Source organism: Oncorhynchus masou, chromosome 15, assembly GCF_036934945.1.
Source record: "Oncorhynchus masou masou isolate Uvic2021 chromosome 15, UVic_Omas_1.1, whole genome shotgun sequence".
NCBI lineage: Eukaryota > Metazoa > Chordata > Actinopteri > Salmoniformes > Salmonidae > Oncorhynchus > Oncorhynchus masou.
The window spans coordinates 57,927,672-57,942,701 of record NC_088226.1 but is presented as its reverse complement, the minus strand read 5'-3'; the positions used below and the strand labels follow the sequence as shown (position 1 = coordinate 57,942,701).

The window sequence follows — 15,030 nt, the reverse complement described above, 5'->3', positions numbered from 1 at the left end:
GATTCCCTGCCGGGTTCCTCAAGAGTCCCCAAACAAACTGCTTCTATCTGGCTCTACTTTCTTGTGTGCATACGCGTGTGTGTGTGTGCAGCAGTAGGGGGTGTTTATGTGTGGTCTGTGTGTAAATGTTAGTTTACTGCTGAGCTGGCTAGTGAATCTGATCTAGTTTGCCAGACTAGGCTTCAAACAAGGTTTGGCCTGTGCTTGACAGTATTTTAAAAACAATAAATACACCACAGACAGTACAGGACATTGTTAGATACATAAATGTTCCCAGTTAGCTCGTCAGCATTCCCTGGCTGTATTTTATTCCAGTATTTATTCATTTAGCAATGTAGGCTAAGCCATATTCTCACATTGTCTGCTGTATACTAGTATGCACATTTCAGATACAAGGGTATGGAGACGGGCAGGGAAATTATGAAATGAGTCAACATTTTATCATTATACTCTTAGTACACTCCAGATGCCCTAAATCATTTGGTTTTTGGGGTGCCTGCTTCATCACCCTTGTGTTTATATCATCTGAGGGGAAAAAATATGAAGAGAGTAAATTGTGTTGGGTTGTAAAACCTGTCACAAGATATCTTGTCTTGGCAGCCGAGCACACAGAGCACTAGTTAACACGCTGACGGCTATATGGGTCCAATTGATGCTTTAATGGTTATTGTTCTGCACTATACTGCCTTTTCTGTTTTAATGACATTTGTCAACCCTCCCACTTCAGTTGCCTTATCATTTTTCATTCCATAAATAGATGGGTTAAGACTGTCCATGTTGTTCTTTGATTGTTAACATGGTGGGGAGATGAAATTTAAATTTTCCTAGCGGTGTTAAACAAACTCAAGATTCAGTCCTGATTCATATCTGGGAGAACTAGTGACAGCATGACTACTGCCACTAAAACTGACATGCGGGCTCTTGAATAGTTAAAACTTGAAATATTTAAACATCTGACAAGCCAGTACACAAATTAAGTTAGAAGATAAAAATAAATAAATACATTTACAAAGTTATTTTTCTTTAAAAAACATGTTCCTTTAGAGTAGATGTCTTGCATGCTCCGAATGGTACACACATGTAAACTTACGTTACGTAAAGGATTGACATAAGTGAGTTTGTACATTTCAGCCATCACCCACTCTCTACAACAAGTCTCCCTTCATTTTCCCCTGTAAACAAGGACAATTAAAATGCTAATGAGTTGAGAAGAAACCCTTGAGTGATTGATACTCTCAACGGATAAATTAATTTGATATTAACAGAGCAGTTGGCAAGATAAATAGATAGTGCTATGTGAGTCCTCTCCTTGATTGATAAATAGTTAGATTGATGGCTGTTTTTATACAAGGTTGAAAATGACTTGGACTTGATAAGGACACAGAGTTCTGTATTATACAAGGTCAACAGAATGTTCTATGTCAAATCTCTTCGCATTGTAGTGCTATTTAAATATTTCACTGGTGAAGTTATTGTTGGTATAGTGATATTATCTTCAGTCAAGATTATACTGAAAAACATGGTGCAAGACTTTCAATGTATGCAATTTATTTCAAGCAAAAATGCTGAGATTCACTGTGGACACTGAGAATCTTTTTTAAAAGCACTTTCACTTCAATCATTTCACATTTAGGGAGTAATTAATTAATTATATGAAAGTGTGGAACTCCTGTTTAATAGCTCAGCTACCTTTGTGGACAGCAGCAAGTATGGTAGTTCTCAAGTTTGTATTATTTTTTACATGCTTTTCATGGCCTATTAAATCACAAGTCGTCCTGTTTTCCCATGAATCAGTGGCAGGGAGCTGGTGTGCTGTGCATAATGGTAAAATAGTTATGCATTCAGGCCCTGGTTTGTGGCCCTACCTTTGTGCTTGTGTAAGATACAGCCATTTGTAATTCAGCACATAAACACCACTCACACACTGTTGCATAGATCTCAGCAACAGAACAACATAACTTAACATAAGCCAACATGTTAGAAGTTTCTGTAGGTGGAGTGTGTGTATGGAGAGGGGGATTCTGGATGATCCCAGCTATCTCAAAGCACATGCTTTCATACTTGAACAAGCCAAAGTTTCTCTGTCTCTTCAATAATCATGCTGACAGGGGGAACCTGAACATGTCTCTGATACAGACAACCTGATGCACACATGGTCACTGACCTACATATCAAACTACTCTGGTATGAGAGACAATAATAGTATAAAGGAGGACTGCCATTTCTACTTAAGTAAACACATACCCTCACGCCTTGCCCTAGACTTTTGCATTCCCTAAGTGAGATTTGGCTGGGGGGCCCCCAACCTCGTGGCATAACATTTTAGTGGCCCTCTCTTGAAAGCGGAGAGAAAATATGAAGCTTAAAGTTAATTTCCTGCTATTCTAGAAATTTTGCCATGTGGTAGAGAGACATTTTTGCACTTTTTAAAGCTAATATCCTGCAATTCTACACATTTTGCAATGTCATGCCCAGGGTTGGTAGGTTACATTCTAAATGTAATCCGTTTCAGTTACTAATTATCTGTCGAAAATGTTAATCAGTAACATAATTTTTGGATTACCCAAACTCAGTATCGTAATCTGATTACATGTATTCTTTTGGATTACTTTCCATTTAAGAGGCATTAGAAGAAGACAAAAAAAGATCCATCAAACGCATTTGGTGTCATCATAGTGGTCAGACTAACTCAGGTGGAAAAAACTTAGAACTACGCCTTTTTACTGAAATTAATGTCATTCAGAAAACAGAAAGGTGTCATAATGTATTTTTTCTCAGACATAATTTCTGAATTTAAAAGTAATCCAAGAAGTAATGCAGTTTTCCAAAAGTATCTAATCCGATAACAATATTTTTTACTGGTAATGTAACTGATTACTGTTCCATGTTTTTTTGTAATCAGATTAAGTGCAACTGATTACCTGTAATCAGTTACTCCCCAACCCTGCTAATACCATTTTAATATGATATTTTAGTGACAATGACCAGCAAAATCAATATGGGGCCCCTGGAGGTCAGGGCCTTTGGACACATGCCCTGCATGACCGGTTGGTATTCGCCCATGATTTCTACAAGTTTAGATAACAGGCTAGACTAAATACCAACCAAAAAATTGTTACCTGACATGACTAATTGAGTGTCTGTCAGTAGCTAGATTTCCATCCAATTGGCGACAGATTTTATTGTCATTCTAATAAAATCTACATAAAGAAAATATGTGAATTTTTCCCATCAGCGGTGACATCAGTTAGTGACTGACATAGCAGGAGAAAAACTGCGGATGGAAACCTGGTTAGTGACTGACATAGCGGGAGAAAAACTGCTGATTGACACCTGGTTTGTGACTGACATAGCAAGAGAAAAACTGCTGATGGACACCTGGTTAGTGACTGACATAGCAAGAGAAAGACTGCTGATGGACACGTGGTTAGTGACTGACATAGCAAGAGAAAGACTGCTGATGGAAACCTGGTTAGTGACTGACATAGCAGGAGAAAAACTGCTGATGGAAACCTGGTTAGTGACTGACATAGCAAGAGAAAGACTGCTGATGGACACCTGGTTAGTGACTGACATAGCAAGAGAAAGACTGCTGATGGACACCTGGTTCGTGACTGACATAGCAAGAGAAAAACTGCTGATGGAGGCCTGGTTAGTGACTGACATAGCAAGAGAAAAACTGCTGATGGTTACCTCGTTAGTGACTGACATAGCAAGAGAAAGACTGCTGATGGACACCTGGTTAGTGACTGACATAGCAAGAGAAAGACTGCTGATGGACACTTGGTTAGTGACTGACATAGCAAGAGAAAAATTGCTGATGGAAACCTGGTTAGTGACTGACAAAGCAAGAGAAAGACTGCTGATGGACACCTGGTTAGTGACTGACATAGCAAGAGAAAGACTGCTGATGGACACCTGGTTAGTGAATGACATAGCAAGAGAAAGACTGCTGATGGAAACCTGGTTAGTGACTGACATAGCAGGAGAAAAACTGCTGATGGAAACCTGGTGAGTGACTGACATAGCGGGAGAAAAACTGCTGATTGACACCTGGTTTGTGACTGACATAGCAAGAGAAAAACTGCTGATGGACACCTGGTTAGTGACTGACATAGCAAGAGAAAGACTGCTGATGGACACCTGGTTAGTGACTGACATAGCAAGAGAAAGACTGCTGATGGAAACCTGGTTAGTGACTGACATAGCGGGAGAAAAACTGCTGATTGACACCTGGTTTGTGACTGACATAGCAAGAGAAAAACTGCTGATGGACACCTGGTTAGTGACTGACATAGCAAGAGAAAGACTGCTGATGGAAACCTGGTTAGTGACTGACATAGCAGGAGAAATACTGCTGATTGACACCTGGTTAGTGACTGACATAACAAGAGAAAAACTGCTGATGGACACCTGGTTAGTGACTGACATAGCAAGAGAAAGACTGCTGATGGAAACCTGGTTAGTGACTGACATAGCAGGAGAAATACTGCTGATTGACACCTGGTTAGTGACTGACATAACAAGAGAAAAACTGCTGATGGACACCTGGTTAGTGACTGACATAGCAAGAGAAAAACTGTTGATAGAAACCTGGTTAGTGACTGACATAGCAAGAGAAAAACTGCTGATGGACACCTGGTTAGTGATTGACATAGCAAGAGAAAAACTGTTGATGGAAACCTGGTTAGTGACTGACATAGCAAGAGAAAAACTGCTGATGGAAACCTGGTTAGTGACTGACATAGCAAGAAAAAACTGCCGATAGAAACCTGGTTTGTGACTGACATAGCAAGAGAAAGACTGCTGATGGACACCTGGTTCGTGACTGACATAGCAAGAGAAAAACTGCTGATGGACACCTGGTAAGTGACTGACATAGCAAGAGAAAAACTGCTGATGGAAACCTGGTCAGTGACTGACATAGCAGGAGAAAAACTGCTGATGGAGACCTGGTTAGTGACTGACATAGCAGGAGAAAAACTGCTGATGGACACCTGGTTAGTGACTGACATAGCAGGAGAAAAACTGCTGATTGACACCTGGTTAGTGACTGACATAGCAAGAGAAAAACTGCTGATGGAAACCTGGTTAGTGACTGACATAGCAGGAGAAAAACTGCTTATGGAAACCTGGTAAGTGACTGACATAGCAAGAGAAAAACTGCTGATGGAAACCTGGTCAGTGACTGACATAGCAGGAGAAAAACTGCTGATGGAGACCTGGTTAGTGACTGACATAGCAAGAGAAAAACTGCTGATGGAAACCTGGTCAGTGACTGACATAGCAGGAGAAAAACTGCTGATGGAGACCTGGTGAGTGACTGACATAGCGGGAGAAAAACTGCTGATTGACACCTGGTTTGTGACTGACATAGCAAGAGAAAAACTGCTGATGGACACCTGGTTAGTGACTGACATAGCAAGAGAAAGACTGCTGATGGACACCTGGTTAGTGACTGACATAGCAAGAGAAAGACTGCTGATGGAAACCTGGTTAGTGACTGACATAGCAGGAGAAATACTGCTGATTGACACCTGGTTAGTGACTGACATAACAAGAGAAAAACTGCTGATGGACACCTGGTTAGTGACTGACATAGCAAGAGAAAGACTGCTGATGGAAACCTGGTTAGTGACTGACATAGCGGGAGAAAAACTGCTGATTGACACCTGGTTTGTGACTGACATAGCAAGAGAAAAACTGCTGATGGACACCTGGTTAGTGACTGACATAGCAAGAGAAAAACTGTTGATAGAAACCTGGTTAGTGACTGACATAGCAAGAGAAAAACTGCTGATGGACACCTGGTTAGTGATTGACATAGCAAGAGAAAAACTGTTGATGGAAACCTGGTTAGTGACTGACATAGCAAGAGAAAAACTGCTGATGGAAACCTGGTTAGTGACTGACATAGCAAGAAAAAAACTGCCGATAGAAACCTGGTTTGTGACTGACATAGCAAGAGAAAGACTGCTGATGGACACCTGGTTCGTGACTGACATAGCAGGAGAAAAACTGCTGATGGACACCTGGTAAGTGACTGACATAGCAAGAGAAAAACTGCTGATGGAAACCTGGTCAGTGACTGACATAGCAGGAGAAAAACTGCTGATGGAGACCTGGTTAGTGACTGACATAGCAGGAGAAAAACTGCTGATGGACACCTGGTTAGTGACTGACATAGCAGGAGAAAAACTGCTGATTGACACCTGGTTAGTGACTGACATAGCAAGAGAAAAACTGCTGATGGAAACCTGGTTAGTGACTGACATAGCAGGAGAAAAACTGCTTATGGAAACCTGGTTAGTGACTGACATAGCAAGAGAAAAACTGCTGATGGAAACCTGGTTAGTGACTGACATAGCAAGAGAAAAACTGCTGATGGACACCTGGTTTGTGACTGACATAGCAAGAGAAAAACTGCTGATGGACACCTGGTTAGTGACTGACATAGCAAGAGAAAGACTGCTGATGGACACCTGGTTAGTGACTGACATAGCAAGAGAAAGACTGCTGATGGACACCTGGTTAGTGACTGACATAGCAAGAGAAAGACTGCTGATGCAAACCTGGTTAGTGACTGACATAGCAGGAGAAATACTACTGATTGACACCTGGTTAGTGACTGACATAACAAGAGAAAAACTGCTGATGGACACCTGGTTAGTGACTGACATAGCAAGAGAAAGACTGCTGATGGAAACCTGGTTAGTGACTGACATAGCGGGAGAAAAACTGCTGATTGACACCTGGTTTGTGACTGACATAGCAAGAGAAAAACTGCTGATGGACACCTGGTTAGTGACTGACATAGCAAGAGAAAAACTGTTGATAGAAACCTGGTTAGTGACTGACATAGCAAGAGAAAAACTGCTGATGGACACCTGGTTAGTGATTGACATAGCAAGAGAAAAACTGTTGATGGAAACCTGGTTAGTGACTGACATAGCAAGAGAAAAACTGCTGATGGAAACCTGGTTAGTGACTGACATAGCAAGAAAAAAACTGCCGATAGAAACCTGGTTTGTGACTGACATAGCAAGAGAAAGACTGCTGATGGACACCTGGTTCGTGACTGACATAGCAGGAGAAAAACTGCTGATGGACACCTGGTTAGTGACTGACATAGCAAGAGAAAAACTGCTGATGGAAACCTGGTCAGTGACTGACATAGCAGGAGAAAAACTGCTGTTGGAGACCTGGTTAGTGACTGACATAGCAGGAGAAAAACTGCTGATGGACACCTGGTTAGTGACTGACATAGCAGGAGAAAAACTGCTGATTGACACCTGGTTAGTGACTGACATAGCAAGAGAAAAACTGCTGATGGAAACCTGGTTAGTGACTGACATAGCAGTAGAAAAACTGCTTATGGAAACCTGGTTAGTGACTGACATAGCAAGAGAAAAACTGCTGATGGAAACCTGTTTAGTGACTGACATAGCAAGAGAAAAACTGCTGATGGACACCTGGTTGGTGACTGACATAGCAAGAGAAAAACTGCTGATGGACACCTGGTTAGTGACTGACATAGCAAGAGAAAGACTGCTGATGGACACCTGGTTAGTGACTGACATAGCAGGAGAAATACTGCTGATTGACACCTGGTTAGTGACTGACATAGCAAGAGAAAAACTGCTGATGGAAACCTCTAAGCAACCGCTTTTGTTGCTGTATACCCTCCCCTGGGTTGTGTCTTTCAGCAGGCATGTTGCTGTATACCCTCCCCTGGGTTGTGTCTTTCAGCAGGCATGTTGCTGTATGCCCTCCCCTGGGTTGTGTCTTTCAGCAGGCATGTTGCTGTATACCCTCCCCTGGGTTGTGTCTTTCAGCAGGCATGTTGCTGTATACCCTCCCCTGGGTTGTGTCTTTCAGCAGGCATGTTGCTGTATACCCTCCCCTGGGTTGTGTCTTTCAGCAGGCATGTTGCTGTATACCCTCCCCTGGGTTGTGTCTTTCAGCAGGCATGTTGTGCATTCTATTCACTGTATTGTGTCAAAAAAAAGGATGTTCCTTCATCCTATGCAAGAAGTAATTCATGCCATTGCAGTGGTAGTTGCACTGCTGTACATTAAGGCAATACACAGTAGAGATTACCTGGACAGTTGTGTATAGTTCTGTTATGAGGCTGTGTCACTAAACTTTTAACAAATGGCACCTCTGCATCCCAGAGCCTGGAAAAACCCCACTCGGCATCTGCATCATAAATCTTAGAAAGTTACAATAATTTGCAATTCACTCCCTCATCAAAGGCAATATTACCCTAATTTATTATGTCCCTGCACACGGGGTGTGCAAAGGCTGTGGAGATAAGAGTTTATCAGGAGGGGGATTGATTTTCATTAACTGATTGTAATAAAGATGAACTGCCGGGCTTGCACACTGACCAAGAGCCACACTTTATTATAATTGGGCCAATTTATTTCATGAGCCAGTGGTTCTACTTTTTTTGTCCTCCCTTTTCCCACTGCTCTTTAAAATGTTCTTCCTCCATTCATTACTGTAGTGTCACAACCATACTGTTTCTGTCAATAAATAGCCTATCTTTAGATTTTTACTACACAGGCCAGTTTGTCAAGTCAGTGATAACATATTTGTTTGTTTTCCTGTGTCTACCTAAGACATGGTATATTTTCATGGATATGCTGTACTTTTTGTCAGTATTGCATGAAGGTGCTGTCTGTTCGTGCAGCTGACATGATGTATATTCATTGCACTGATAGCATAATGTATGTACAGTATTTATGTTTTACCAGTTTCTTTATTTGTAACGCAATCATTTTGACTGTTCCTGGCCATACTCCGTCCAAACATATACGTGGTCGATGAAAATGTAGCATCATTCCCTCTGGTTATTGTTACCCATCAAAATTGGCCTTAAAATATATAATTTCCAATAACCATACCATCAGAGGTAACCTATTAAATAGCAGAGCACTGGGCCCTCAGTCTTTAGGATGACAGGTCATTTCAACCACTCTACACCTTGCCTCATTAGGTTTCTATAGGAGCATAAAATGGATACATTACCCCTCCACCTACTGCCTTGCTCTATGCTACACTGTGAATTCTATAACAGACTCCTATCAGATATTTTCTAATGAATTATCACAAGTTTGTTTCCGGAAGGTCTTGGAGGTGCTGCCCTAGAGATTGCATGTGATTGGTACTGCTGGTAACGTGTTGAAAGGGCATAAGGTAATCAGTGATAATGGCCATTTCAGCACACTCAATTACCCTATACCCATAGACATACACTGCCTTCAGGAGAGGGGTGGACACCTGGAATGGCTGTTCGTGGTTCAACTCCCCTTTTCTGTGGTGTAGTTATGCATTTATTACACATCTGAGAATGCAACATCCAGTTTGAAATTTTATTGTAAAATTGAAAAAAAGGAGAGAAAGAGAAAAGCCCCAATAAGCATTTCCTTTTATACATACCTTATCATAACAGAACAATAAAATAAATACATTAAAATAATTATCAATTAAATAAATACATCAGTAAATAAACAATTCAATAAATAGATGAATAAATACATTTACATATCAAGTTTCTTACCTGATCAAATAAATAATTATAAAACCATTAAATTATTAATCATTAATATGAAATAATCTAAGCAGCAAGTATTCAAGAAATGTCAACAGGGGAAAAAACGTTTGGTTTCTCAGGCTATTACAGAACACATATTTTCATTGATTTATTATTTATAAAAAGGTACTGCTTTCCATTTCAGTTAACCATGCTGTACTGAGCCCATCAAGCAGATAGGTGGTGCTCTCCTCTTGGAAAAAAAATAGCCTGTAAACAGCATTGTTCTGGTCCAGGTTTAGAGAATAGCACTGAAATGTCCCTTGCCCTATAACATGTCAATAAAATCTACTAAACAGATTCAATACTTTTGTCATATATTTTTGTATGCTTTGTGCTAAGAAACCAGAAGTTTAACATCTTTATGAAGCAAAAACCCTCCCCTCCCTCCCCATTCCACCCATTCCACCCACCCAAAGAAAGGACCTGTGCTGATTTTCCATAATATACAGATTTCATATTAATAATAAGCTACTATCCTTAGCATTCAAACCATTGGTAAATAATAATATTGTTAAAGCGAGTAGCTAGTACCATTATTATAATCTTTAACCCCCCAGCCCCCCTATTGAGCATGCTCAGATATTGAATGAGCATCATGGTTGGAGAGATGGAATGACAAAGGATGAACATGGCAGAATGGTGCGAGAATGAAAACAGTGTAAAACATTTCACTGGCTCAAGCACATCGTTTCAATTTTAGTTAGTGCAATGAGAATTACTAGTGTTGCCTCCAAATCAGATAGGACAGCACCTGTAAACTCGCGCCCAATGGGCAAATAATACTGGAATTGATATAAACAGTCTCCATCCACACGCCTCCGTCGCAATTATTGTACTCTTTAAACTTTTTCCCCTCCACAAAATAACCTCACATTTCTCAAACTAATTACATTTCAGCCACAGTTGCCATCTTTAATTTGTATTACCCAAGCTGTTGAATTTAATTCCATTTTAATAATGAAAAAATCCCTCCAGTAGCTACCCTTGGGGCACATGTCTGTATGTAACAGCTTCCAAAGGTGCCAAGTCCAGAAAGGGGAGGGAAAATGGAGGGGACCAACACAGTAACTCATGAAGAGACTGTGTTCAAATACCTACCTTGTTCTTAATCTATCTTGTTCTATAATTTGCGAATATTTCACCTACTAATACATCATCAAACATTTAATCTACTACTATTTACTACCAATTGCACTGCTGCATATGAATATTGTTCATCTTTCATCCGTTTCTCCCTTTTTTGGATATACAATCCGCACATTTTAATGTCTGATGGAGGAATTAAATCGATGTTTTCCCTTTATAAATGCATTCGACTGAGATTTGGCAACTCCGATGTTGATAAAGGCATTACAACACCGTGACAGCATACAAGAACACTAGCCTTTTGTTGCTGTCCGTGGTCAAGTTTAGTATGCATTGTCCATTTGGTTTCAATGCTGAGGCTTACATTCAGCACTCTTCAGAGAGCAATAAATATATATGCTGGTAGGGAATACTTGCTCAGCCAAATTGTCATTCTGGTTTGTTGCTCAGTCATTCAAACCCAAGAGATGCCATTTGCCAGTCATCAGACAGACAGACATACGGGATGTGTGGTGGAACAAAACAGTGTCTAAATAGGCATAATGAGCAGAGAGAAGCAAGGCTGGACTCTGTCAACCTACAGGAGAGACAGAGAGAGAGAGAGGGAGAGAGAGAGAGAGAGACAGAGACAGAGAGAGAGAGGGGGGGAGAGGGAAAGAGAGAGAGGGAGGGAGATGCCTCTCAGTGGGAGATGGATAGGCATCAGAGGAGAATGAGTATGATAATAGAATAGCTTTGAGATGGAAATTAGAAAAGGGAATAAAATTGAGTAGAACTACTACTACAACTGAAGACACATCTTTAAACTAATTTCATTCCAGACATATCATTAGTGTAAACCATGTTCTTATTTTATTGGAATAGTAACTTCTACTGCTTTAACAGTTTACTTTTTTGAATCAATCTGGCCATATGTGTTGCCAGCTACTAGAAAACACAGTATTGGTTGTTCAGGCTAATAGTATGCTTCGACGTTGTCCCTCTGTGGCAGAGTTTGTGTTCCTGGTTTTGACTTTCCTTCTGAGCAGCAGCTGCAGTAACTACATTTAAAGTCAAGCCTGTTGCAGTCTAATTGATGGATCATTTTGCTATTAATTTGACCTCCTAAGGCTGCTAAAGCCAAGCTGTTCCTCATGGTGTAAGAGCTCTCCTCTCAGTGTGCTATTGTACCCAATGGAAAGACTGCATCTGCTCTTTAGTTAAGTCCCATCTACAGCAAACAAGCAGGCCTCCATTTGACCTCATTGCTTGCTGCTATGCTACATAGAACCATTTGTTTCCATTCCAGGAATGTATTAGATATATGTCATGTGTGTTAATTGATTGTGCATCTTTTGCCCTGCAGTGTTGCTCTCCATCTGATCAATATTAGCATTACCCTAATTATGATGCGCGTTAGCTCTCAGGTCCCCGTAAAATGATGGTCCCTATAAAAAGAGATGTGCTTGAGCGGGGAGGCCCCCCCCCTCCTGCAGAGAACAGCTGGAGAAGGTTGGCAGCGGAAGGGGGCAGGACCCGGCAAGCCTTGCGCAGCTTGGATAGCAATTTTATAACCATTGTCAGGGTAATTTGTATATTTTATTAACCAGTTGAAGGTGTTGCACTTCTTTACTACTACATATCCGCACTACTGAGTGGCACTTTTACCGCTGTGCTTAGTGGTCAGATTAACTGTATTGTCAGTGCTTTAATGATGCTGCCTCGCTTTTTCCTGACACAGAATGCCTTTTTCTGCAATGAAAAAGATGGGGGTCTACAATGACAATACATCACGATGGATTGCAGTGCACTGACAGAGGACTAGAAACAGCAGATGATTGAAGACATTTCTCAATACACTGTATGTCTTGAATGTTTGGTTTGACACAATTTACAGGATATCTTTTGGCACTACTGTGTTGAGCTTCATGTGCAACTACTCAGAGTTGCCTTATTGCTCCCACACAGAGAAGTTACTAGAGAGAGATATGTCGAAAATCAAAAGTGCAGATTTGGAATGTAAGGGTGAAGGATGACTGCTAAAAGAAAATCTGAACATGCCCGAAACAATCTCCAATCCACATATTCTACGTCCACTAAAATAGTATAGCTTTTCAAATATTTTTATATGTTTTATATTTTGTTTAAATATTCTCAAACCCAGTAGCTATAAATGTAAAAGGAGAATAAACCAAACCCTTTTTCCTCCTCCAACCGGAAGCTAGTAAGTTTCTTCTTAAATTTGAACTTGTAACATTATTAATTGTAGTTTACAGTATTAGAATCAATAATAGTATATATTACCGTTTAGAACAATACAAATGTTTGGTCCTTTGGTCCCTTAGGGGTGAAATATTTTCAGATGTACTGTAGCTAATGGAAACCTCAGTGACCCGAGAAAGCCATAGTTCTGCGCTTGCTGAAAGACGGTGAGAGAATTAGAGAAAGAGGGAAAGAGTAAGAAAGTCCATCAGTGGGACAGAATCGCTTCTTTTTACCACTTTGTCTTGATCTTCAAGTTTTAACCCTCATTTGTCCAGTATAATAAAAGCCACAAGCGCTTTTTTCTTTATATATATGTGTGTATATAATACGTATATAGAAATCTATTTGTTGTTGCTGCTTTTTGTTTGTTTGTTGCTTAATTAACAATTCAAGTCTCAACGAGAAAAGTTCTGTTGTTAAGAGTTTCACATCTTTTTCCCATTTTTTACTTCTCTAGTCTGTCTTGCACTGTGTAGTTTGTTGTGTTGTTGTTGAAGTCCTTCTGTGTAGTTTCTGCTAACTCCACACCTCCTCCTATAGCTGCAGAACCCTATGTCTTCTTCATAAGTAAATGCTGATATGTCTTCAAAAATTCCTTGTGTTGATGTTTTTTAAAACATTTTTTTTGTTTTCAAAGAAAAAAGTTGAACTCCAAGATATCTTCAGTTTTCTCAAAACCTAGAAGACAAATATCAAACCATGTTTAGATCTAGCTTACTTTCTTTTGAAGTCATTTAGATATGTAGATTACATTTCTTGAGGTATAGATTTTACAGTTATTTGTAATTATTCAATTCTGCCCATGACATCAGTGTGATGGTTTGGAGAAAGCCAGCCCACATTTGCAATTCAGTCAATCTTTGTCTATCATGATGATGATAGATTTTCCCATTTCTAGTTGACAGGCATTCTATCAGTCTGAGTCTATAAGAGAGTCCACTGGGCTTACCTGTGCTGTTGCAGTGAATACTGATGGCTAGGTTGTGTCAGTAAGGGCGGCTGGCATCCTTCGGTCGTTTTAACTGGACTTTCAACCTCTTCATTCCAATCTGAAAGCCGTTCATGGCTTGAATAGCTGCCTGTGCGCTAGCTGGGTTGTCGAAGCTCACAAACCCTAGGAGAAAAGAAACTAAGTGTATAAACCTAAAAGCCAAAACTGTACAATACGAAAATGTAGCCAAATAATAATTGAATTATGAGGAAAAAGAGAAAGGATTTCAAACAATGCCCTTGCTCAATCTAATAGCATTATGCTTTGACTATTTATTATATCAAAGTGCTTATTTTGATGGGAACCAAAGTAATGTTGAACAATATTGAACAATATATAATAATTTATGTCATTTGAACCATTTTGCTTCTCCATGAAGCTTGTGCAAACACTCTCAAATGCTCTTCAATATATATATCAATGAGCATGCGTTTGTGGATGTGCCACTTGCACAGAAAAGCAGAGCCCACAGATGAACACAGAGAGACAGGCCGAAGCAGATGCACATGTGTATGACCTTAGACACTCAAGCCCAAACTCATGCTGAGCATCCTGTTTCCATCAAGTGTAAGAATAAAGCCGTAAAAGTAAGTGACCAGAAATTGCAGTGGAGTGTGGCTCCGGTTGATGCAATCCCCAGTGTCTAGAGTGTCATTAGCAACAGTCGATGACCCATGAAAAACAACAGGAGCCTCCCCAGGTCTCCTGCCACATGGGAGGGAGGTGTCTGCCTATAATGCCTCATTAGGGGGAAGGGTTAAGGGGGAGAGAGGGAGGGAGGAGGAGAGGATGAAAGGAGGACCCCGGGCCAACCGTGCCACAGATAACAGGGAAGGATGTGGACTTAAACCTCCTTTTAAGAGGAGCTCTCCATGTCAGCTGTTCTCCATGCACCATCAGTCTGGGTTTAACCCTCATCCTGCTTTCTAGATGAATTACCCTACAAAGCAGCCCTGTCAGACCTAACATTATGTTGTAAATGCATAGTGTATTAGTCAATACTGCAAATAGGACTTCTTTTATGAATTTCTATGTTATTAAGTTCGCCCTGACAGCATGGCAGAAATCAGTTTTACCCAGGGATGTATGGCTCCCTCAAGTGAAAACA

General features: G+C 40.4%; 1 protein-coding gene across 5 annotated transcripts in view; it reads right to left on the bottom strand.

The window, feature by feature from the left end:
* Positions 1–10,012: 10,012 nt before the first annotated feature.
* Positions 10,013–15,030, bottom strand: part of LOC135556534 (CUGBP Elav-like family member 5) — a 381,570-nt gene continuing 376,552 nt past the window's right edge. For all 5 annotated transcript variants that reach the window (XM_064989822.1, XM_064989824.1, XM_064989823.1 and 2 more), the window contains exons 12-13: positions 13,881–14,045; positions 10,013–13,609 (exon numbers count right to left, since the gene is read on the bottom strand). In XM_064989822.1, coding sequence (XP_064845894.1) covers positions 13,918–14,045 — 128 coding nt within the window. In that variant the 3' untranslated portion in view covers positions 10,013–13,609; positions 13,881–13,917. The remainder of the gene's footprint in view (positions 13,610–13,880; positions 14,046–15,030) is intronic.